Source organism: Colossoma macropomum, unplaced genomic scaffold (assembly GCF_904425465.1).
Source record: "Colossoma macropomum unplaced genomic scaffold, Colossoma_macropomum, whole genome shotgun sequence".
NCBI lineage: Eukaryota > Metazoa > Chordata > Actinopteri > Characiformes > Serrasalmidae > Colossoma > Colossoma macropomum.
This window is the reverse complement of record NW_023494806.1, coordinates 4242687-4267627: the sequence shown is the minus strand read 5'-3', so window position 1 is coordinate 4267627 and position 24941 is coordinate 4242687. Positions and strand designations below refer to the sequence as shown.

At 38.8% G+C, this 24941-nt stretch overlaps 2 protein-coding genes across 5 annotated transcripts in view; both read left to right on the top strand.

Moving 5' to 3' along the window:
- The window catches only part of add2 (adducin 2 (beta)), a 49003-nt gene extending 35189 nt beyond the window's left edge, over positions 1 to 13814 (top strand). For 3 of the 4 annotated variants that reach the window (XM_036598691.1, XM_036598695.1, XM_036598694.1), the window contains 5 exons: positions 1272 to 1388; positions 2550 to 2636; positions 5637 to 5763; positions 8558 to 8638; positions 12705 to 13814. In XM_036598691.1, coding sequence (XP_036454584.1) covers positions 1272 to 1388; positions 2550 to 2636; positions 5637 to 5763; positions 8558 to 8638; positions 12705 to 12970 — 678 coding nt within the window. In that variant the 3' untranslated portion in view covers positions 12971 to 13814. The remainder of the gene's footprint in view (positions 1 to 1271; positions 1389 to 2549; positions 2637 to 5636; positions 5764 to 8557; positions 8639 to 12704) is intronic. The other variant, XM_036598692.1, reaches the window with a different exon arrangement.
- Positions 13815 to 14983: 1169 nt separating this feature from the next.
- Positions 14984 to 24172, top strand: snrnp27 (small nuclear ribonucleoprotein 27 (U4/U6.U5)). Its single transcript, XM_036599007.1, has 6 exons — positions 14984 to 15130; positions 17898 to 18018; positions 18726 to 18838; positions 20221 to 20300; positions 22669 to 22733; positions 23879 to 24172. Exons 1-6 carry the CDS (start codon positions 15094 to 15096, stop codon positions 23931 to 23933), a joined length of 471 nt encoding a protein of 156 aa, XP_036454900.1. The 5' UTR covers positions 14984 to 15093; the 3' UTR covers positions 23934 to 24172.
- The last annotated feature ends 769 nt before the right edge of the window (positions 24173 to 24941 follow it).

The window sequence follows — 24941 nt, the reverse complement described above, 5'->3', positions numbered from 1 at the left end:
TGTGTTGTAGTCATGGCGACGCCATATATGTTTTTCCACAGTAAATCATTTCACATCAAACCACTCTGAATGATTTTATTTACATCCTAATGACTTTGCAAAAATGGTGGAATTTTCTTTTAAGCAGAAATGAAAATAGTCAGGAAAGTGCAAATCCATCAAAAATGGCACTCTAGTCATTCTGGAAGTTCTAGATATTGATGTTTTCAAGCTTGTACCAATAGCAGAACCCTTTTTGGTGCTATACAGAGCCCTTTTCAGAAAGGTTCTATAAAGAACCATCTACAGCACATTCTCCATCAGTCTGAATAACCCTTTCACGGCAGTAAACCCTTTAATCATGCAAAGCGTTCTTTGAGTGTTTATGGTTCCATATAGAACCATTTTCTTTACTACAGAACCCTTGAGGAACCATCATTTTTAAGAGTGTAGAGGCTAACAAATACAAATGTGATATTCAGATTCTGAACATTAAGAAGTATCTCCCCCAAAACGCTTGTCACTTTTCCAAAGCTCCTCCCACCTTCAAGACGCATCATCAGAAGGGGGTTTTCCTGCTCTTTAAACTGGAAGATCTCACTCGAGAGACTAGTGTAGGAGGCAAACAGGCATGTTTTCAGCAGATGTGATGATTACATTTTTCATTTTTATACCCAGAGTGCTCCTCTAAACCTAGTGGATATATCTTCACTCTTAAAAAGGAGGTTCTTCAAGGGTTCTTTAGGAAAGAAAATGGTTCTATATAGAGCCATGAGCGCTCAAACAACCCTTTGCATAATTGATAAAAAATGTAAATAAAGGTAGTTACCACCCATCTCTGTCATCAGGTCATAATCAAGGATGTCTGCTGATCAAAATATGAGTTTATTAATGTATTAAAGAGATTTCAGGCCCAGTGATCACACTGGAAATTCTGTCTGAAACAGGAGAAATCATAGAGTACTGGGGCAGATTTGCTTCTACATCAGTGGAAAATCTCTCTCTCTCTCTCTCTCTCTCTCTCTTTCTCTCTCGTTCCTCCTTTTTCAATCCCCTCTGCAATGCAGGGGATATTTCAAGCCCATAAACCTCACTGCAGTGCCTCTACTGCCCTCTGCTGGCTGATTATGACTGTGGTTGTGTGTTCGTTTGGTCCCTCTGTACTGCACTTAATTAACTTTATTCGCCAGCTTAGTGAGTCTACAGTCTGCCGATAATAATGTCAATAAACAGAGCATAAGTGAACTTTCTACATCTGTAAACGTCTGTATGTCATGATCTTTCCCCCTCAGTGGCTGAGGACGGATGAAGTAACCCAAAGCAGCGGAACAGCCATTAAGATCGAAAACCCAAACCAGTTCGTCCCTCTCTTCACTAACCCTCAGGAGGTGCTGGAGACCAGAAATAAGGTACAGTTTTGTGTTCGAGTGCTGATGGAAGATGCTTTTTTTTTGCTGATCTGGGATCAGCTTTCTTATACCTTGTAGGTGTTAAGATCATGGAGTTAGTATAGGCCAGGGGTCGCAACCCAAATGTTAAGAAGAGCTATTTTTGTCCTTTCAGCAAAAATCAAACCACCTTGGGAGCCACAACATTTAAGGTCCATTTTACCGTTTTGGCTGTAAATATGTCTCAGTATGTGTTAATGTACTAGAATAGGCTAAAAAAAATAATAATATAAACGAAAACGCAGACTTACTTTGCTCTGCTTTAGGCTTTAACTCAGCTGTAGCTGCTTTTCTCACATCTCTGGCAGGAAACCTTTCCAAAAGGAATAGTTTCTTTTAGAATGTCTCTTAATGTTCAATTCTTTACGAGGCTGAAGTCGCTTCTCATTCACCGGCTTCTTGTTAGAATTTTTCCATTCCACCTTAAATAGTGAGGTGCTAGAATGTAACTGCTGCACCATTTAAGGTGGAACGGGAAAATTGGAACAAGAAGCCTGAGAAAGAGAAGCGACTTCAGCTCTGTGACGTTTTAGTGTTGGACAGTTTCTCGTTGCAGATTAAACGTATCAGGAAACCAGCTGGAGTGATTATAAACACAAATAAGTCAGTTCGTCTCCGAATTATCAATGTCCGTCTTACATTTCTCTCTTTGCCGTTTCGTTAGCTACTAGCAAGGCGAGATTGTTGTCTGCATTGCTGTGGTGACCAGCAGTCTGCGCTGATCTTCAGGGTTAAAGGGTGAATCAGCAGTTCTACATTAACTCCAGAGTTTAAGACCATTTAGTGTTAAACTGTGTTGAACGATCAGCAGAGCTTTATTTTACTGTAAAGGAGGATTATTTTATTTTTACCTAAAAATCTGCTGTGGAGCCACAACAGGGCAGTTAAAGAGCCGCATGTTGCCGACCCCTGGTTTATACTGTAAACTGCCACAAGGGCTAGGTTAGGATTTAACTAGACCAGGACTGGTCTTAGAGCAGTTAAAAGGGGTAACGTACAAGCAGAACACTGATGATAGCCATTTTGTGTCTGATCTCCAGCAATAACTTTATTAAGATGAATTTATTAACGTGAACTGAACTTTGTGCATTTTTGAGAAAAGCATATCTGTTTTTATTTCAGATCCGAGAGCAGAATCGTCAGGACATGAAGACAGCAGGACCTCAGTCTCAGTTATTAGCCAGCGTCATTACGGACAACAGCCCACCGGTACGACACCATCTCATACTTTATATGTGTAGAACTTTTCATGCAAACATTGCAGTGCAAAGATCTCTGCAGACTGATGTTTTACAACAAACATAGACTATATTAAGTTGCACGATAAAATATTACTGCAGTAATTACAGTTTACATAACACACACAGCCTTAGGATTGAATGATGAAGGCCTAACATTTGTCAGAATTAGTGTAAGACACTAGAGGATGTAATATTCGAATCTATTTCATTATTTCCGTTAAATTGTATTAATTTTCCTCGCGTGTCTTAGCTCTTGTTCATATAGTTAAGTGGAGAGAAATAGCCACATAGGATTTTATCTTTTTTTATATTCTGTTTTGTCTGGAATATTATAAAAGCTAAACTGGAGACTGTTTAAATTATAGTACTTTGCAAAAGTCAGAGACAATTTTTCTTTCATTTAATTTCCAGTCAAAAAGCCATTAAGTACAAGTTGTTCATTTTTCTGGATTTATTTTTTGAGGAGATTAGATAAAATAATCCACTTGCATTAGGAAAGAGAAAGCCAAAGGGAAAAAAAGAGAGTTTCCAAAACTGGAGTTCAAAAAACGATTAAAAGCTACAGAGAAAATGTGGCTCCTAACAACCACCTGGAAGACCTGGTTGACACCAAAACTGGCCCCATCAGATAAACAGCACTTAAAGCTTTCATCTCTGAGAGAGAGGAGAAAATCAAGCTGCTTCAGATCTGAAAACATCCACAGGTGTTTCTGTCCATCCTTCCACTGTGAGAAGACGACTCAGCGCTGTGGGTCTGAAAGGATGTGTAGCTGTTCAGAATTAGAATAATTTGTATCATGAGAAGCAGAGAAAACAACCTCTAACCAGCTTCTAAGACTGAACTTTGGAGGTGTGTCTGCAGATTTCTTTGAGAAACTGAAAGCGAGTCTCCTGAAATGAATGGAAGCTGTAAGAAAGGTAGAGAGTGGACACACTGAATACTCAATAAATATGATATTATGTTAAGTTACTGAGGTTTCTGTGAAGTTTTCTGGTAAATGTGTTTTTATTTACAGAAAAATGAATAACTTGTACTGTGTACATAATTATCGTCATACGGAAGAGTTCACTTTAAAACACTTTAGGAGTATAGATTATACTAAAAACAGTAGTAGCAGACTGCTGCTGAATGTTGTTAGATAGCAGTATGTCATGCAGTGTCAGAATCCACATAAACAAGTCTATTACCGTTTACTTTATAGAATTTAGTGCTAATTGGTGTATATAAGCAGGGTTGGGATAGCTACTGAAAAATTAGTAGTTAGCTACTTTGTAGCTACTTTCCCAAAATGTGTAGCCAGCTACAATTTAGCTACCTTTCCAGAAAAAGTAGTGGCTACTTTTTAGCTACTTTTTGAAAAGTAGTGACTACTTTTTAGCTACTTTTTGAAAAGTAATGACTACTTTTTAGCTACTTTTTGAAAAGTAGTGTCTACTTTTTAGCTACTTTTTGAAAAGTGACTACTTTTTAGCTACTTTTTGAAAAGTGACTACTTTTTAGCTACTTTTTGAGAAGTAGTGACTACTTTTTAGCTACTTTTTGAAAAGTAGTGCACTACTTTTAGCTACTTTTTGAAAAGTAGTGACTACTTTTTAGCTACTTTTTGAAAAGTAGTTCACTACTTTTTAGCTACTTTTTGAAAAGTAGTGACTACTTTTAGCTACTTTTTGAAAAGTAGTGACTACTTTTTAGCTACTTTTTGAAAAGTAGTGTCTACTTTTTAGCTACTTTTTGAAAAGTAGTGCACTACTTTTTAGCTACTTTTTGAAAAGTAGTTCACTACTTTTAGCTACTTTTTGAAAAGTAGTGACTACTTTTTAGCTACTTTTTGAAAAGTAGTGTCTACTTTTTAGCTACTTTTTGAAAAGTAGTGTCTATTTTTTAGCTACTTTTTGAAAAGTAGTGCACTACTTTTTAGCTACTTTTTCAAAAAGTAGTTCACTACTTTTAGCTACTTTTTGAAAAGTGGTGACTACTTTTTAGCTACTTTTTGAAAAGTAGTGTCTACTTTTTAGCCACTTTTTGAAAAGTAGTGACTACTTTTTAGCTACTTTTTGAAAAGTAGTGTCTACTTTTTAGCTACTTTCAAAGCTCGATTGTCAGAATGTTTGTGAACCTCCACCTGACAAACAAGTCCAACTGTGAACAAGACGCTGCATTTAATCATGTGCCAGTAAGAAACATACAATTGAAAAGCTGCAAATATAAAAAAGATCACCAAAAAGTGAGTTTAAGTGTAACCAACACTCAAACTTACACAACTAAAGGTGTGACATCCAACAAAAAATTCAAAGTCAATCATTCCAGGTTTTTCCTAACAAAAATCAACAAAAATAACCATATAAACCAAACAATTTTGTGCAACGTGTTGTCAACTGTTGAAATAAAACTGCTTCAATTTAAACATTTCAGCCAGATATGTTCAGATACGACATTAAGGGTCCTTTAAACTTCAGCAACACTTTCGCCTCAAAATCCTCCACAATGACTCGTTCACCAGCTTCTCGTTCGAATTTTCCTGTTGCACCTTAAATGGGGCAGCAGTACAGTCTGGTGCCTCAGGCACCATTTAAGGTGGAATAGGACAATTCGAATGAGAAGCTGGTGAATGAGAAGCAACTTCAACCTCATAAAAAGTCAAACAGAAACTCGCGGAAAAATGTACTGAGATGCAAGAAAAGCATCTATAGCGCTACTTAGCTACTCCCCCATCCCTGTAAATAAGCTTCTATTACTTGTAAGCTACATTGGCTTTGTAGCTCCAGCACAAAGCTGAAGAAGCAACTTCAGACATCTGACATGTCTTGGCTGTTTGACTCTATTTGGGGGGGTGTAAACTGTGTATTTTGTAATTGTGAACTGTTGCTTTAACATAATACAAACATCACAAGCAGGGAGTCATTTGCAGTGAATTAAAGAGTGAGTGCTAAGCTAACCCTCAGCGTTTCTATGTGTGTGCCCTCCTAGTCTCCAGAGAAGGTGGAGCTTCCTTCGACCCCCGAGCCTGAACCCCCGAACCCGTTTAACGAGCTGACGGATCAGGAGCTGGAGGAGTACCGTAAAGAAGTCCAGCGCAAACAGCTCAGCCAGGACGGTACGACATAACACCTGCAAATAATCACCGGAGGAGAGTTCAAGCTTTGAAAGTTTCCTCACACTCTTAAAAATAAAGGTGCAAGAAGAGAAGATGCAGTAGAAGAACCGTAGTTGATTCCATAAAGAACCTCAATGAATGGTTACTTAAAGGAGCACACCAGCATTTTTCATCCAGTCTCTATCTTCTCAATCTTCAGGGGGTTCTTGAAGGGTTCTTTAGTATAGGCAGTGGTTATATATAGAACCATTCAACTGTTAAAATGCATTCTTGCATTGCTAAATTGGTCTTAAATTGTTAAATTGTCACCCAAAAGCGTTGTTCTATTGTTATGATGTCAAGAACCCTTTTGGGTGCTAAATAGCACCCTTTTCAAAAACGTTCTATATAGAACCGTCTGCAGCATGTTCTGAAGAGCCCTTTCATGGTGCAAAGAACCCTTTTATTATGCAAAGGGTTCTTTGAGTGTTCATGGTTCTTTATAGAACCATTTTCCTTACTAAAGAACCCTCAAGGAACCACCTTCTCTGCGTTACAATGGAGTATAGAGTTCACACATTTAATGGATCTTCAATATGAGAACATGTTATGTTGGAAAGAAGCTAATTTTGAAAACATTTATGGCTATTTTAATATTCTAAATTTCGGAAGCATCCCTAAAAGACAGCACAAGAGCTATGAGACAACAGAAAAGTGCAAATACTATAACATTACACAAGAGGCGATAGTGAGGTGTGCACAGCAGGTAATACGTTATCTAATCTCAAAATGCATGTCGCTGTTGTCGGAAGAAAACCTCGTCTCCAAAATGGTGACTTTACAGGAGAAGGAAAAAACATACTGTACTTTTAATGTAAGTCAATGGAACCAGACTTTTTTCCATGTAATTTTGGGTCGTTTCTTTTGGTCCATTCATCATGAAATGTACACACAATGTAAAGAACAACAGGTATTTTCAAATCATGTCATAAACTGAAAAACATCAAAAATGGAGATATGAGGGTTTCTTCCGACAACAGCGATATGATGCCGTAAACACCGAATACATCATCACTGTTGGAACAAAACCTCCCATCTCCAAAACAGTAACCTAACAGGAGTGAAGAACATACAAGGTTTTTGTTCTGACAGCGACAATATACAAAATACACTTGCTCACAATAAACACCTGTTCACACCAGAGCATTACACGCATTTGTGCCACTAAGTGTGTCTGATTTGTTCAGAGTTGCTGTTTTCCTGTATAAATCCACTCCATCTCTCTCTCTGGGCAGTAGATGATGCTGCACTTAGTCAGCCAAACTGGCCGCTGCTGTAGGTCAGAGGAAAAGACAGTGCTTATCGTGCACAGTGTTGAAGATCAGACTCAAATGTGCAGTAAAGCCTTTTCCTCGGCTCTAAAACTCCCTCAGATACTGACCATGATGACAATAATAATGATTACTTACGTAGCACCTTTCATACATTAAAAAATGCAGCTCGAAGTGCTTTACAATACAAAGTAAACACAACAGAGTAACACTTTACAACAAAGGTAACACTTTCTATGAATGTCACGTTTTTAAGCATCTATAAACACATTCATAACATGTTATAATGCATTCATAAGGCATTATAAACATGGTTATAAATATTTATAAAAATAATTTACACTGAATTGCACTTTATAGTCATATGAATTGTTGACATAAAGTATTATAAGTAGTGTTAATAACATGTTATGTTGTCAGTGCCAAAGAAGTCAGTCCCAGCTTGGAGAGTGTAAAGTAAAGACAAATACACAAAGTCTTTTACACCAAGCACTAGAAACCTTCACTCTGTATCATCACTACACTACAGTAATGCTAATTTTTGCTAGCATTCTATTGGATATGCAGTTGTAAGTGCAACTATTGATGGCAACACTAGTTTAAAATCTGATGGGTGGTGGATCATTTTTAGCACTGCAGTAACACTGATGTGGTGGAGGTGTGTTAGTGTGTGTTGTGCTGGTACGAGTGGATCAGACAGAGCAGTGCTGCTGGAGTTTTTAAACACTGTGTCCACTCACTGTCCACTCTATTAGACACTCCTACCTTGTCAGTCCACCTTGTAGATGTAAAGTCAGAGACGATAGCTCATCTGCTGCTGCACAGTTTGTGTTGGTCATCCTCTAGTCCTTCATCAGTGGTCACAGGACGCTGCCCACAGGACGCTGTTGGCTGGATATTTTTGGTTGGTGGACTATTCTCAGTCCAGCAGCGACACTGAGGTGTTTAAAAACTCCAGCAGCACTGCTGTGTCTGATCCACTCAGACCAGCACAACACACACTAACACACCACCACCATGTCAGTGTTACTGCAGTGCTGAGAATGATCCACCACCCAAATAGTACCTGCTCTGTGAGGGTCCATGGGGGTCCTGATCACTGAAGAACAGGGTAAAAGGGGGCTAACAAAGTATCAGAGAAACAGATGGACTACAGTCTGTAACTGTAGAACTACAAAGTGCACCTATATAGTAAGTGGAGCTGATAAAATGGACAATGAGTGTAGAAACAAGGAGGTGGTCATAATGTTTGATCCGTGTATGTCGCAGCACAGATTACAATGCATTATGATTTTCCATTCACGTTGACTTTAATAGCCACAAAACTTTCTCTCACCGAGCTCCATGCTGTCCGTCCCTCACCTCTCACCCTTCACTCACTCTAATCCCTTCACTTTAACGCACTAATCACTTTGTCCTTTGTGTTTCTTTCCTGTTTTTCTCTTTAATTTCTTCTGTATTCACCTCTTTTCTGGCTGTGTCAGGTGGGGAGGAGGTGCTGAACGACGCAGGTACTCCCCCTGCGGCCTCCCCCACCAAAACCCCCACCAAACCCCCTCCCTCAGGTGAGCCCTCACACCTCGCCTGCACGCCTCGGCATGGCTGTAAAACGCAGCGGAGCTCAGTTTGACCTGTCCATGCTCTGCCCACAGATGTGTCCTTTTCATAGCAACTGTTGCTAAGTGGGACAAGCTGTAAAGAACGCTGGCAAAAAAAATTCAAGCATGCCTGGTTTCGATTAGCTTGTGTGTGAAGTTTGCTTCCTTAATTTTAAGGGTAATGTATTGTTCATTATTTTGAGTGAATAGACTTCCATTAGGTGCTAGATAAACACTCTTAAAAAAGACGGTTCTTCAAGCGTTCTTTAGTAAAGAAAATTGTTCAATATAGAACCTTGAACACTCAAAGAACCATTTGTGTGATTAAAGGCTTCTTTGCATCATGAATGGTTTCTTCAGATTGATGGAGAATGTGCTGTAGATGGTTCTGTATGGTTCTATATAGCACCCAAAAGGGTTCTTCTAATGTTATGATGTCAAGCTTGTAACAATGGGCGCTATATAGAAACCTTTTTCAGAAGGTTTCTATAGAGAACCGTCTACAGCACATTCTCCATCAATCTGAAGAACCCTTTCATGATACAAAGAACCATTTAATCATGCACAGGGTTCTTTGAGTGTTCATGGTTCTATATAGAGCCATTTTCTTTACTAAAGAACCCTTGAAGGACCGTCTTTTTTAAGAGTGTACATTAGCCTTGTAGCTCCAGTGCAGAAGAGCAGGAAACATGTCTTGTCCAATCAGCTTGATTTTTAAAAGTAGCATCACTTTAAAAGGCCGATATCATGTAAAATTGAAATTCCCTTGCTTTTCTTTGTTAAAGTGCCCATATCCTGTATTTGTCTTGTATTTTTTAAGTTTTTTTTCCTGAGGTATGTAGTTCATTTTTACCTGACCATTTTCCAACCTCTCTTTATTGCAGAGAATTAAACAGGCTGTGTTTAAGCCACGTTTACATGCAGCCTAATAATCCATTAATAATCCAATTACTAGCTCAGTCGGAATACAATACGTACATGTGTACACCTCAATCGGAATAGACTAGTCCGAATGAGGCCATTCGGACTACAACTTCTATGCGATTGATGTAAATAATCCGTTAAATAGAAGAATAATTTCCGTGTAAACGCCTGTATCTGATTACATTCCCTATCAGAAAGTTTAAGTCCGTTCTGATCATGTTCATCACGTCATAGTGAAAGTTTATACCGTTCAACATGGCGGAGCAGAAACTGGTCTGCAGAGGAGACGAAGTTTATGCTTTGATCTTTAAAAGACGGCGGTGGGACGGACGTCCAGCTTATGTGACTCAGAACACGACGTCTTCCTCTCGGCCTTCTTTAATAAGGACATGTGAAGGACGTTTTCCTGAGTCTGACATCATTTTAAAGCAGTTAAAAACAAAAGCACTGCTCACTGCTGCTCGTCTCACTCTGACTGACGTGATGCTCGTTGTCATGGTAACGTCTACACTAAGCGGTTCTATGCATGCACGTAATTTGGGTCAGATTGCTTGTAGTGAGCATGAAAACGGGGATTTTCATCAGATTGTTGAGTAGAGTGAGCATAAACACCTCAGTCTTAATCTGTAATCGGTGCGAATTCAATCGGATTTGCAGAAAATTTGCAGGTAAACACAGACAGTGGGAGGAGCTAAACTGCTGTAGCCTGAAAGCATGGATGTATGTAGATGAGCTACACTTTTAAAAACGATGGTCCTTCAAGGCTTCTTTAGCAAAGCAAATGTTTCTATAGAGAACCATGAACACTCAAAGAACCTTTTGCATGATTAAAGGGTTCTTGGCATCATGAAAGGGTTCTTCAGACCGATGGAGAATGTGCTGTAGATTGTTCTATATAGAACTTTTTAAAAAAGGGTTCTAAATAGCACCCAAAAGGGTTCTTGTATTATTACAGCCTTGACATCGTAACAATAGAGGAACCTTTTTGGGTGTTAAATAGAACCATTTTCAAAAAGGTTCTATATAGAACCATCTACTACACATTCTCCATCAGTCTGAAGAATGCTTTCATGATGCAAAGAACTCTTTAATCATGCCAAAGGTTCCATGAGTGTTCATGGTTCTATACAGAAACATTTTCTTTGCTAAAGAACCCTTGAAGAACCATCTTTTTTAAGAGTGATAGTTTTTGTGACATTAATTCAAAATATACTGCCATTAAAATTTCCACACAGTCCATCTATGGGAACTAAGCTGCAAGAACAGCCTGTTTTAAAATGATTGTTTTTGTGATGTCACAAAAACCAATGCATGTACATCTGCCTGCACAGCCTACAGCAGCTTAGCTCCACCCATTCACCCTGAACTTGTAAGGAGTGTTTCAGCCTGGACTGCTTTTGAAATGAGGCGCAATACAGGGCAGCCAATCAGAACAGAGCTTGTTTACATGTAGCACTCTTAAAGGCACAGTGACAAACACAGCCTGTTTGAAGGGGAACTCCACCATTTTTTTTTTATTTCTACATAATTAAATGGTTAAGATGTAAACAAAGTCATTCAGAGTAGTTTGATGTGAAATGCTCTGTTCTAAAATAAATACTGAGTCAGAATTGTTCACAATGGTGGTGATAGGAACCAGACGTCTGAAAAGTTTAATGCCTTTAAAAGTTTGCAACAGAAAGTTGTTACACAAAGTGGTTATGAATACTGATGTCTAAGACATTGTTTTCGATAGTTTTGTGATAAATGTTTGGCCTAAAACATCTTGTTAATCCATTTATTTCAATCCATTCATGGCGAAGGGGTACATGCAGAGCATTGTAAGGCAAAATGGTCCCCCTAAAAATGTATTTCATTCAGATGTTACACTATTTTACCAATAAAAACATTACATATAAAATCTCAGAAGACACCTGTAGGTTCACTGGTGGTTTTGGATAGTAAATAAAATGGCTATATTTGTGTTGTAGACATCGTGACCCCTGGTTCCCATCACTACCACCGTAAAGGAATCTGAGTCCATAACTTTCTCTACAACAAAACATTTTACATAAAACCACTCTGAATGACTTTCTTTACATCGCAACAATGGAAAAGTGCAAAGATTTTGAAAAATTGGTGGAGTTCTCCTTTCATTTTAAGGAATAAAGAGGCTATGTATGACTAATTATGACTATTTGTGCTAAATAAACTCACACAGATGCTACAGGTGGACCTCGGGGGAAAGGAAATATATAGGAAATGGGCCCTTTAAAGGAGGATTCCACAGATTTTTCAAAATTTCTGCAGAATTCATCAATTGAGATGAAAATAAAGTCATTCAGAGTGATTTGATGTGAAATGTTTCATTGGAGAGAAACTTAACGACTTGGATTTCTTTACAGTGGTGGTGATGGGAACCAGGAGTCATGATGTCTACAACACAAATATAGACGTTTTATTTACTATCCAAAATGACCACTGAACTTACATGTGACTTTTTATGTGTATATAATGTTAATAATGGTAAAATAGTAGTAAATATGAATGTTTTTTGGGACTGTTTTGCCTTGGAATGCCCTGAATGTGCCTCTCTGCCATAAATTGCATAAATATTAAATATTTTAGACCAAAACCCTCTCAAAACTATCATAAAACAAAGTCTTGATCACCAGTCAACATATCCCTTACCATTTCATGTAATAACTTTCTGTTAAAGAACTTTTAGAGGCATTAAAGTCTTCAGACGTCTGGTTCCTATCAGCACCACTGTGAACAATTCTCTCTTTCTAAGTTCTCTAGAATGAAGCATTTCACACCAAACCACTCTGAATGATGTTGTTTACATCAGGCATATCAAACTGGGGACCTTCTGGGCCAAATTGTTGTGGATATTAGTGTTTACTCTTATCCAATGCTCTGAATTAGCCTTGCTACTTAGCTGATGACCTAAATCAGGTGTATTTAACGAGGCAGTGTCCTGAAGTCTGCAGTGTTTTGGCCCACGAGGACTGGAGCCTGACTCATGTGGTTTACACCTCAATGTTTGAATTATGCTCAAATTTTGTAAAGCTGGTGGAATTCCCCTTTGAGCTCTGTTTAATCTGCGCGTTCTTTCCTGTACCCGTAGACGGCGACACCACAGAAGCTGTACAGAACGGAAAAGAGGAGGACGAGAAGCAGCAGGAGGAGCTGGAGAAAGGACTGAAGGCCCTGACCACCAACGACACGTCGGAAAGCTCGCCTCTAGCCCCGCCCGCCGCCCCGCCCACAAAGCCCCCGGGCACCACCCCGGAGGGGTCCCCCTCCAAGTCGCCCTCCAAGAAGAAGAAGAAGTTCAAAGCTCCCTCGTTCCTGAAGAAGAGCAAGAAGCAGAAGGAGAAGGCTGAAACCTGAGCTTCGGAAACGTTCACAGACACTTCTGCAGTAACACTACAGTAACACACACTCACACACGCGCCGCTCACGAGCCCTCGGCTAACCAAGTTGCACTTACGCTCGTTCAGACTCACTGTGTATCGATCTGTTCGTCCACTCACGCCATTTTTTGGGTTATTGTTTTGTGACATGAAGCTAATTTTCATTCAAATCTCCCATCACGATCCTGACTAACCCTCGAAAAGGAATAAAAAGCTCCAGACGAGCTCTCCTCTCTCTCCCCCCTCGCTTTTAAACCGATACTGCACTTAGCACAAGCATATAGACGAGAATGTGGCATCAAGTAAGCACTCACATCATTTTGATTGTTCATATTAGTCAACTATGATTGTTCACTGATGGTCATATTGCACAACTGTTTGTATAATTCTACGAAGTGTAATCGTGAGCTCTCTACGGACTGAAAGCTGGTTTCCTGTCCGTGTTTCATACGATCCCACTTTTTTGGTTTCGAATAGCAGGAATACGGCAAATTGCAGCAGTGATGGCGAAATGTCTTGCAACAACATGGAATAAGCTATTGAAAAAGAAAAAAAAAAACAAACAATACTGAATGAAAAGAAGAGAATCTGGCTTATTTATGCAACGTTAAAAGGCACTGAAACATTCCACTCCTCGTTTTTATTTTGTACAGTTAAAGGGGGAACTTCTTTGCAGTTGTAATTATTTTTATGACCTGTATCTCTTATTTAAACGCTTTTGTGTGTATATCTGCTGGTTTTCAAGTCTGAATCCATGTCATATTAGAATGTAAGGTGATCAATGCTAGGTTGTACCAATCATTAAAACTCATTGAAAGGGACTTTTGCCTCCGGTGTTTTCTTCTGCATTAATAGAAAGCATACAGAAATGAATGCACTGTACACAGATACACTCTTTTCAGGAGACTCACTTTCAGTTCCTCAAAGAATCTGCAGACACACCTCCAAAGTTCAGTCTTAGATGTTGGTCAGTCATTTTCTGAAGTAATCAAACACATTCAGTGATGTTGAGGTCTGGACTCTGGGGTGGTCAGTCCATTGCTCAGCTTCTTTGTTTGATGTGTCCGTCTCCTTTTCTCAGTGAGGTTCTTCTTGACAGCTACACATCCTTTCAGACCCACAGCGCTGAGTCGTCTTCTCACAGTGGAAGGATGGACAGAAACACCTGTGGATGTTTTCAGATCTGAAGCAGCTTGATTTTCTCCTCTCTCTCAGAGATGAAAGCTTTAAGTGCTGTTTATCTGATGGGGGCAGTTTTTTCTGGTCTGCCAGGATTTGAACAGTGGTTGGTCCCATTTTCTCTAAATCTTTTAATATGTTTCTGAACTCCAGTTTTGGAAACTTGTGGTTTTAATTTATTTGACTTTCCCCTTTCCTTATGCAAATGGCTACCTTATTATTATTATTATTATTATTAGTAGTAGTAGTAGTAGTAGTAGTTTTAGTATTAGTATTAACACAGACATTTTCTTTGGTCTATTTCAGGATGTTTAGGACTACCAGGACTTGCACAATGGTTGAGTCCCATTTTTTTATAAATCTACTAAGTTTTTGAACTCCAGTTTTGGAAACTTGTGGTTTTAATTTATTTTTTAATTTATTTTTTCCCCATTTGACTTTCCCCTTCCTTATGCAAATGAGTTACCTTATTATTATTATTGTTTTTGTTATTATTATTATTATTATTATTATTAATAATAATAATAATAATAACACCAAAAAAGGCACAGACATTTTCTTTGGTCTATTTCAGGATGTTTAGGACTACCAGGACTTGCACAGTGGTTGAGTCCCATTTTTTTATACATCTATTAACCCGTTTGACTTTCCCTTCCTTATGCAAATGAGTTACCTTCTATTATTATTATTATTATTATTATTGTTGTTGTTGTTGTTGTTGTTGTTGTTGTTGTTAACACAGACATTTTCTTTGCTCTATATCAGGACGTTTAGGTCGGAACTGAGTTGCTCACTCTTAGTTTCCACCGGAGCCATTTTACGTGCGCTTGTTCTCAAATGGCGTAGTGCCGCTGTAGAGGCGTGTGGAGTTTCTCACAAAACTGATCAAAATAAAGGATTTAGGCTTCAAATAAGCGGATAATGGGGCGAAGCAGGAGCAGAACACCACCACGACGAGGTCTGAATGAAATTTAACTTTTAATAAGGCCGAATTTACGAGCTGTGACTGTCGGAATCGAATCGAGTCGGCGGCGTTTTAACAACAACAGCAACAGCGTTCCGCTCGGCTGTTTACATGAACAAGGGCCGGTTTTATTGTTTGTTGACTCTTTTAAAGCATTAATAAGGAAACTTCGACATTGTGGTTTATAAGATTTTATTACTTTTATTCTCAAACGTTCAGTTTGAGTGCTAAACAGTTCGCGGTTTATCCATCCGTGAGCCTGAAGAGTCGAATGTGTGGTTTCTGTTGATGCTGCTAACGTTGGCTACTAATACCAGAGCTGAATAGCTGATTTAAGGTCTTCAGTAAAAATCCTCTCTGTTTTATTGAATAAATATCTTTTTTTTTTAATGGAGTGCTAGCAGTCCCCATAGTGGAGCCTCTTCCGTTTAGCAGTGGTCCCATCGGAACTGAGTGGGTTCCTATTTATTTAATGCATCAACACATACAAACAAGTGAAGGACAGCAACAATTTAAAGAAATATCACAAACCAGAGGCTTAAAAAGACACAAAATTATTAGCTAACAGTCCTTTTGTACATATTCACCAATTTAACTGCTGCTTTGTTACAAGAAGAACGCAAAATAGTGCTGAACGATTCATCGTTTTTATATCGAAATCGCAGTTTGAGAGTAAAAACTGCAATTTTAAACTGCAAGAGCTGCATTTGTAAAAATTTAAAAACCTAAATGACCAGTGGTGGACGAAGTACACAAACCATGTACTTGAGTTAAAGTAGAGACACCCAAGGTAAAATATTACTCCAGTAAAAGTAGAAGTTCCTCCCTTTAGACCTCCACTTGAGTAAAAGTACAAAAGTATTTGCCTTAAAATGTACTTAAGTAAAAGTACTAAAAGATTAATTATGGCTCTGATGTCATATTACCGTTTTTGTAACAAGACTCGCTTCATTAACCCATTTTAGGTGAAAATACTCCAGTGTCTCTCTTGGTAAACCAGTTTTTTAATAGAATGTCATTAATTAGTGACGCTGATGTCTATTAAAATTATCATAAGCACAAAACACTGAAGGCAAACAGTTTCCATCAGGTAGAACTGAGTGGCTCTGAAATCACTTTTTACAAACCAGCAAAGTTTCAGTTTAAGATTTATTTACAACTTAGTTACAAGTTTAAGTTTAATAAAAACTTTAAACTCAGGTTCACAAATGAGTTTCCTTTACTAAACTGCATCTGTAGGTCTCTGTTCATAAACATAAACTAGCCAAAACTAATTTACTATAAAATGAAATGTGTTTGTATAAATTCAGAATAAAGACACGTCAGTCTCAACTGCATATGAGTACATATTTCTATATTGTGGTCTGTTTACACAAAGTTAGGTTAGTTCATCATTTATGTTGAATAAACTCTCCCAAACTTTTACGCTGCTGCACTGATGTTGAACCGTGTGCTGCACTGGGTCGGTATGACCAATCAGGTCAAAACAAAGTGACCGCTGTGCCCTGATTGGTGTTCTTGCTTCACTCTTCTTTCGCTTCGACATGTTATGTTTTTATACACACATAAACCAAAAGGAAGGACAGATTTCTCATAATGTAGTGGAGTAAAAAATAAGATATTTGACTTTGAAATGTAGTGGAGTGAAAGTAAAAAGTCACCCAAAATAGAAAAACTTCAGTAAAGTACAGATACACAAAAAACTACTTAAGTACAGTAATGAATTACATTTACTTCATTACTGACCACCACTGAAAATAACACACATACCAGGGGCTTAAAAAAGGCACAAAAATACCTGCTACTTTGTTACAAGAAGAGCACAAAATAGTGCTAAACGATTCATCGTTTTTATATCGAAATCGCAGTTTAAGAGAGTGCAATTTTTAAACTACAAGAGCTGCATTTTTAAAAATTTAAAAACCTACGTTATCAAAAAATTGTCTTAACCTTTTATTCTCCAGGGTATATTTCGGTTTGTCCATCTGAATTTACATGACCAAATCGTAAGGCGAGTTGTTCAGTGACTGCATGTAATAAATGTGAATTTTTATTTTATTTATTTATTTTTTGTAAAAGCTCCCCTCAAATTAACAGAACATGTGTTTTATGATCATACTTATATTGCTATATACTTACAATTTACTGCTGAAAGCCAAAAATCTTAGACGCTCTTTGTATTATTTTATAAAAATAATTTTTACAGAGCAGATCACTGAAGAGACGCCATCTGTTTATAGTTTATAGCCCAGATTTGTGGAAAAATGGGGCGACTTTCAGTAGAAAAAAAAATAGTGAGTTCAGCTTCTTTTATTATAAGGGAATATGATGCCACCGGTGGTCTCAAGGAGTTGAAGAGGTTAACCTTTTCAACTCCTTGAGACCACCAGTGGTTCCAAAATCTCCTAGTAGCCATGCTTAGGAAGAATGAGCGCTTAAGCTGAGTACTACAGTCTTAAATACTGTGACATATTTTATCACTGCCCAGCACTAATTCATGCATCCATTCAAAAAGAAAGGCACACAGCAGTACCATGATGTTATTTACGCTAAACATTCCACAATCATAATAATAATAGTAGTAATAATAACTAATGTACTTATAGAAATGTCTTAAATGCTTCAACTAAACCGCAGCAGCATGAATGTGGGGGGTTATAGTAACCAAAACCCCAGAAGGCAAACTAAGAGAAGCCATTTTTCCTTTAAGTCTATCTTCTCACAGCTTTGCTCCGCCCTGATCTTTTATTTATGATTTCAGAGAGACGCCGCTCTCGCTCAACATCCCGGGACCGCAGACGCAGAGAGCGAGATCGTTCGCGATCTCGAGACCGGGACAGACGGAGGAGCCGCTCGCGCTCACCACACCGCCGGAGGTCCAGGTGTGGGTCGAGTTTAGGGTCAAGCAGCTAAATGACTGATATGTGAATAAAAGAAAGGTTTTGAATGATTCAGAATGAGCGTCACAAGTAAAAGCTATACTCTTAAAAAGCTGGTTCTTCAAGGGTTCTTAAGTAAAGAAAATGGTTCTTTATAGAACCATGAATGAAGAGTTTCATGAGTAAAAGGTACTTTGCATCATGAAAGCGTTCTTCAGATTGATGGAGAACGTTCTACAGACGCTGTAGATGGTTCTACACAGCACCAAAAGGATTACACTGTTGTTACAAGGCAGAGAGCCCTTTTTGGGGCAGTCGTGGGCTGGAGGTTAGGGAACCAGCCCTGTGACCGGAAAGTCGCCAGTTCGATCCCCTGAGCCGACAGTACGTGACTGAAGTGCCCTTGAGCAAAGCACCTAACCCCCAACTGCTCCCCGGGCGCCGTGGATAGGGCTGCCCACCGCTCTGGGCAAGTGAGCTTACTGCCCCCTAGTGTGTGTGTTCACTAGTGTGTATGTGGTGTTTCACTGCATGGATGGGTTAAAATGCGGAGGTGAAATTTCTTCGTTGTGGGACTAATAAGGGTCTCTTAATCTTTTGGTACTATGTAGAACCCTTTTTGCTAATAGTGTAGGTTTTTGTTTTTTTTTTGTTTTTTTAAGTGTTGAATAACCCTTCCATCCAGCTATGCGTCTATTCTTTCAACACAGATCTCCACGACGACACCGTTCGTCTTCGCTCTCCCCAGTGCGTCAGAAGGACAGACGGGAGGAAGAGAGGAAGGAGGTGAAGGAGAAGCCTGCAAAGATACATCAGATATCAGGTGGGCCATCGTTACCATTCATGTCTAATGTACAATTACAAATCCATAATCAAAGAAGTGCCAAGCAAGAAGTGCCAGTGAGGGGCTAGTGATGGTGCAAACCACTGATTGGACCAACATAATCACCCCAGAATCACCATATGGGCTCTGTGAAGTGAGAAAAAACAGTATCTAGCCAGAATTGCCGTCTGTGACTCTCACATAAAGCCGAGTGCGGTAAAAGGTAAATCAGACCCTGAAGCTTCTTCATCGTTGCTGCTGTTGTTAGCGTTTACTGTTATCACAAAATTTGGAATCAAGAAACAAGATGGGAAGCGGACCCAGGTTACTAGACCAGGGTACAGATCAGGGCTGCGCGATGAAGGTTATTTTTATCATTTCTGCAATATTTACATTGTTAAAGGATCACTATATGAGTCTGGAGAACGATTGTTGATATTTGAACCCCATAGTAAAACAAACACACCGCTTCCTTCAATGCTCCTTCAGAAACTCCGCCCCCCCAAATTTGTGGCCAGCACGCCTTTGTGACCATAAAACCTTTCGAACCGGCGTCCTGAAATGACCCTCATGGCACATCCTACTCAGTAACGTCACATGAATGAATCACGTTCATCATCAGCACAAACTAACGAGCAGAACGAGCTTCGCTGAGAAGATCATTAACTCTGATCAGCTCTCAGCTTCATTATTAGAGCGAGACGAAGGAGAAAAAGGTGAGATGAGCTGCTTTTCCACCGTTTACAGGCTTTAACTTCTGTTCGGCGCTGTTGCCATGGTAAAGCTGAATGATGGCGCAGCGCAGTGGAAAAAATGCACATGAATTCCTATCTGAGTGTTACATTAAGGTCACATGGCCACGAATCAGATACGTATCTGATCTAGGACCACCTATGAAAGTGAGCATTAGGGCAAAAAATCGGATCTGTGCCACTTCAGCCTGGTAATGTGAACGGAGCCAAAATGTTTGAGTCTCAACAGCATGAAATTTTGATGAATGTGGAGTTGGATTGACGTAAAAGTCACATGGATTCCGATCTGGCTGTTCAGACTGAGTCGCATTGCTGCAGATCGGATGCAGATCAGATTGCAGTACCACATGAAAGCGTCTCAAATTGGAATTGAAAACGTCAGATCTAGTGTGTTTATCTGTTCACACTGACACACATCTGTGTCACATATGAAGAAAAGATCAGATTTGGGCCACTTTTACCTATTGTGTGAACAAAGCCTGATATTTAAAGACCATGGCTGCTCATTTTTCAGCTGTATTTAAAATCTAAAAGTTGTGAAAAATGAGACCATTGTGCCGACAGCAGAGTTCCTTTTAGGCTTTTAATCGGAATAATGGTGAAAAATGCTGTTTAATTTCTTTGTTGCAGCTGAGGACATGCAGGGCAAGACAGAGGAGGAGATCGAGATGATGAAGCTCATGGGCTTCGGCTCCTTTGACACCACAAAGGTAAGATTTCAGAAATCACAGTGAGAATATCAGTTTTACTGATACCAAAGCCATCAACCTTCAAGTAAGTAACAAAGGAGATCCTTCGAAATCCATGCAGTGGTTTTTACGTCAGGATTTCTCAACCTGAAGCACTCTCTAGTGGTCCATGGGTCATGAACTCTGGGGAGGCAGTAGTTCGTAGAGGACCGGTAACGTCACTTTAACGTCATAAAAACATAAGTGGAAAAAAGATTAACTTAATTAAGAACTGAGAAGCGAATGTTTTTAAATTATAACTAATATACGTACAAATAAAACCACTGCACGTCATCAGTTTGAGACAACACAGCCGCAGACGTGCGATGCTGATAGTCAGTTTTTCTTTAGCTCATTCCGTTTTGACATCTGTGAAAACTCCACCTATTCAGCTCTGCAACAGACAGCTGAACTGTGGTCTGCTTCCAAATGAACCCTGGCTGCTGGTGGGAACACAGTCTGTGATGAAACAAGGGGATTCGTCGACAGAGCTTGCATTCCTCTTCTAGCAGCACGCAGGCGCTGTGCCATCAGCATGATCTGCCTGTTCTAACGTCTGACTCTTTACAGACCCTCATTTACTCTCGTTTCTGCATCACGAGCTGCAGTAAAATAAAATAATAGTGAAGATATAAGTTTGATTTTGGCTCGTGGATCAGAACGTGTTTTTGGCCGAGCATCAGCAATGTGAGTAAACCAAAGACAAAGAAGCAGATATAAAATAAGGGTTATTATTATTGTTGATTGTGACGACACTCATCCAAAAGCCTAGTGAGTGGACTGAGGTTTGTCTGTTTCAAATGAATCTCGAAACCCCTCAAAACGAAAGAGAAATTTCGAGACGAGTATTTTCAGTGAAAACACGATGCATTGCAGCTCCAAATCGCAGTCCACATCTACCTCGCACATTTCTATACTTTTTGCTTTTTTGACCTTTTTTAACATCTCAGCAAATATTTTTTTAACATAACTGCAAATTTTGGAACCTGTGATTGAGCCAAAATGGACGATCTTATCTGATTCTCAGGTTTTCAGTTAAGAGGAAAAGTAAATCGAATTTAAAATGTTGATTTTAGTTTTTCTGTGGGCTGCTATTCTTTGTAGTTATAAACAGGTGGGCCTTGGGGTAGAAACAGTTGAGAACCCCTGCTCTATGTTACTCAGAAATTATTGTAAAATGCTAAATGAGTAATCTGGCTCATTTTAAACAGCCTTTGAACTGTTTATCATGGCGATTTTGAAAACACAAACATTTTTCCCATTTTGTTTGCCAGCAAATTAACCTTAAATGTTTTTTCTGCATTTTTTACATACAGACCATTTACATAACTAAAAGAGAAATAAAACAGCAAACAAATCAGAAATGCGCAGTAATGTTTGGCCTTCTTGTTTACACCAGTGTTGGGCTGGTTGGTAATATAATCGATCACGGCAACAGATAGAGAAAGCCTTACATGATACTGCTGCTGACCACATGATGGCGCAGTCCCCCAACATTTCTGACTAATTAGAGTTTTCACAAAGCTTCAGTATACATTACTGTATTGTTATATATTATTATATTATTTTAAAAGTAATGGAATTACTTTGAACATTTTGTAACTGGTTATATTTATGTATATACAGGGTGTCCGAAAAAAACTGACATCATTTGAGATGTGAGTATCTGAGTAACTACATGTCCTGACAAACGAAATGAAACAGGCTTCATGTTGAACAACACAAGATTTATTTATCAAAATTCGAACAAAAATTTCAGAGGAGTGTAGATTTTATAACCAATTTCACAAAGCCTCACAAACGTAATATCTTCCGATACTGGTGGTCGTTCAGATCCCTTCGCTCTGCACAGACAGCCTTCCTCTTTGAATTTTTTGTGCCATGTCCAAATCTGCTGTCCAGCTGGTGCATTTTTATTGAATTTTCGGGAAAATGCACGCAGCACACTCGTTTGACTGTGTTGGAGCATATTCTAACACACAAAATGCCTTTTCATTTCTAGTGAACGCCATTCTTCAACCTGAAAAAAACATTAAAAATTAAACTTGGTTAGTTTTTACACATTTTGTTAAAATTTTAGATCATTTGAGGGAGAATCGGCTGTTATTAGACCACGAAATTATGTCAATTTTTTTGGGACACCCTGTATATACACACCCACAAATGAAATGTGCAAAAGATTTGTTAAACTCAGCAAATAAATACAGATTATGCTCTAAAATTGGCAGAAAAGGCTGTATTTTCATTTAGACACTCAGCAAAATGTTGAAACCTACTGTTCACACTTATGCTTGTGAGTGACTGAGTGAGTTTGTATGTATGTATGTATGATATCTTGGTGTCTCCACAGGGCAGGAAGGTGGACGGTTCTGTCAATGCATATGCTGTCAATGTGACCCAGAAGAGAAAATACAGGTAAGTTTGTTTGTTTCAGTTGTTTTTTCCTTTTTAATATTGAATACAGTTCAATTAATGAACTGTATTCATTACTTGAACTGCAGTATATCACAATCTGGGCTCCATTTGGACAATGAACATTTTTACTTCTGTTGCCTTTTTGTCTCAAAATTATTACTTATTTTCTCGGAACTGCTACTCTGACTACTATGTCAAAATAATGACTTATTTTCTCAATACTTGGCTGTTATTTCAACATACTAAGTCCTGTTTTCTCAAACATGTGACTCAGTAATTTCAGTGTGTTGAAATATTGGAATTATTTTCTCAAAATCATGACTTATCTCAGGATGATGACTTGTCTTGACTTAATAGCTGACTTTCTGAAAATGTAGTAACTCGTTATTTTGGCCTAGTAAGTCAAACGTTTGAAATAAGTAAACATTTTGAAAAAATAACCCACTGTTTTCACATCATAAGAGGAAAGTGTCAAGATAGTAAGACATTTTGAGGTCATTATTTCATTGGAAGTCAAAATCCTGTGAAAATAAGTCATTATTTTGAGATTTGAAGTCAAACTTTTGATGTAACTCTTCCAGTAACAGATGAAACAGGGCTGATTTCATGGCATGGAGTTATATCCCTATAATCATTGTTGCTCTCTGAGTAATTTTGATTTATATGCTGATATGATGCACTTTTTTATTTTCTGGTGTCAAAAAGGATGAAACCAAGTCAGAGTCTTCTGGAAAACTCTTCAGCTGTTTATTTTCTATTGATGACTGTGTTTCTCTTTCCAGCCTGCTCACTAAATTTATATGCACGTTCATTAAATGGTAACAAGCTTTAGATTAATATGCTGACTGCATGCACAACGGAAAACAGTGCAAGATGCTTGTGTCACAGCTGAGGATCCATCACTGTGTGAGAATTTGCCTGGTCAGGGCGTGTATCTGTTTTCATTCTGTGTACATGTGTCCACTGCCTGTTTTGAGCAATAGCATATTGTTTGGTTGTGCCGTCAGTAGCAACTGCCTGCTTTGCAGCCAATCGCAGCTGCAGGTGCTTCACAGCTCAGAGACGAACCTTCCCATTGGCTGACGATGATGTAATATGTTGGTGCAGAGGGGAGATCAATGATGTAATCATATTTTCTTTTACAGGCAATATATGAACAGGAAAGGTGGGTTCAACAGACCTCTGGACTTCATCGCTTGATAAAGGACGCATAAAAAGTCACGCTCAAGGTTTCGACGACTTTGGTTCCGCTTTGCTCCGTGTAACTTTGTTCTGCTGCGTACAGTTATAGAATAGTTTTATTTTTTACCTTATGACTACCTTTCATTGCCTGATGTCTTTGTGGATGTTTGTGGAAGGACTTTGACACTGCTGTGGATAGCTTGAATTTGTGTTGTGGTTTCAAATTGAAATAAACTTTGAAAAATGACAACAGCAAACATTTTCTTGTTTTTTTTTTTTCCCCTAATATTAACTTCTATGATCATCTATAAGTCATTGCATGTGTTATAGGCCTAAAACCACCACTCACCCTCAAAGTCAACTTTTATACTGCACTTAATCAGCCGTTATATCAGGTCATACTGACAAATCAGAGCAGCTGAAGTATGTAAAAAATAATGAACTTTTATTTAAAATAATTAAATCAAAAGGTCCAACAGTGAGACAGCATGTTGGCAGGTATTGCACTGGGTACTTTCATGTGTGGATTACTGTTATTATAACACTGTAATAGTAAATATGGCCCTAACTGTAACAGTAACATGCATATGTAGAAATGAGAGGGAGAGTATGTGTATATGTATAGAATATAGAATTATATTTCATGCTATACATTTTATTCTACTGTATTTTTAATTTAAACGTGTATTTTTTGTATCGTGATGCTGCTGGAACACCCTTTTTCCTTTAGGGATTAATAAAGTCTTATTTTAAATTGGTTACGTGGGTTTGAATGTGAAAAACAGCGCAAACTCATGGTCCCACCGGCCAAGCCGCTCTGCCCAAGTCTCAGTGGGATTTCTGCAAAACAGCATGTGCGAGGGGGGCGTGTCTGACACTGCTTTCTGAGGGGGGGGGGTGTTGCTTTCTGGCCAATCACATCCAAGGATTTCCAGGGTTGTGGCTTTTTAGCCAATCGCTGCAAAGGAGTTCTGGGGGTGTTGCCTTTTTGGGCCAATCAGGAGCGGCTACACCACGGCCAGGCGA

Bases quoted from the DNA above. Each gene is read 5' to 3' on its own strand.
- snrnp27 (XM_036599007.1), top strand. From the start codon at position 15,094: ATGGGGCGAAGCAGGAGCAGAACACCACCACGACGAG. The intron at 15,131-17,897 runs GTCTGAATGAAA...TTATGATTTCAG, and splicing joins CAGAACACCACCACGACGAG to AGAGACGCCGCTCTCGCTCA. The intron at 20,301-22,668 runs GTAAGATTTCAG...GTGTCTCCACAG, and splicing joins GCTCCTTTGACACCACAAAG to GGCAGGAAGGTGGACGGTTC.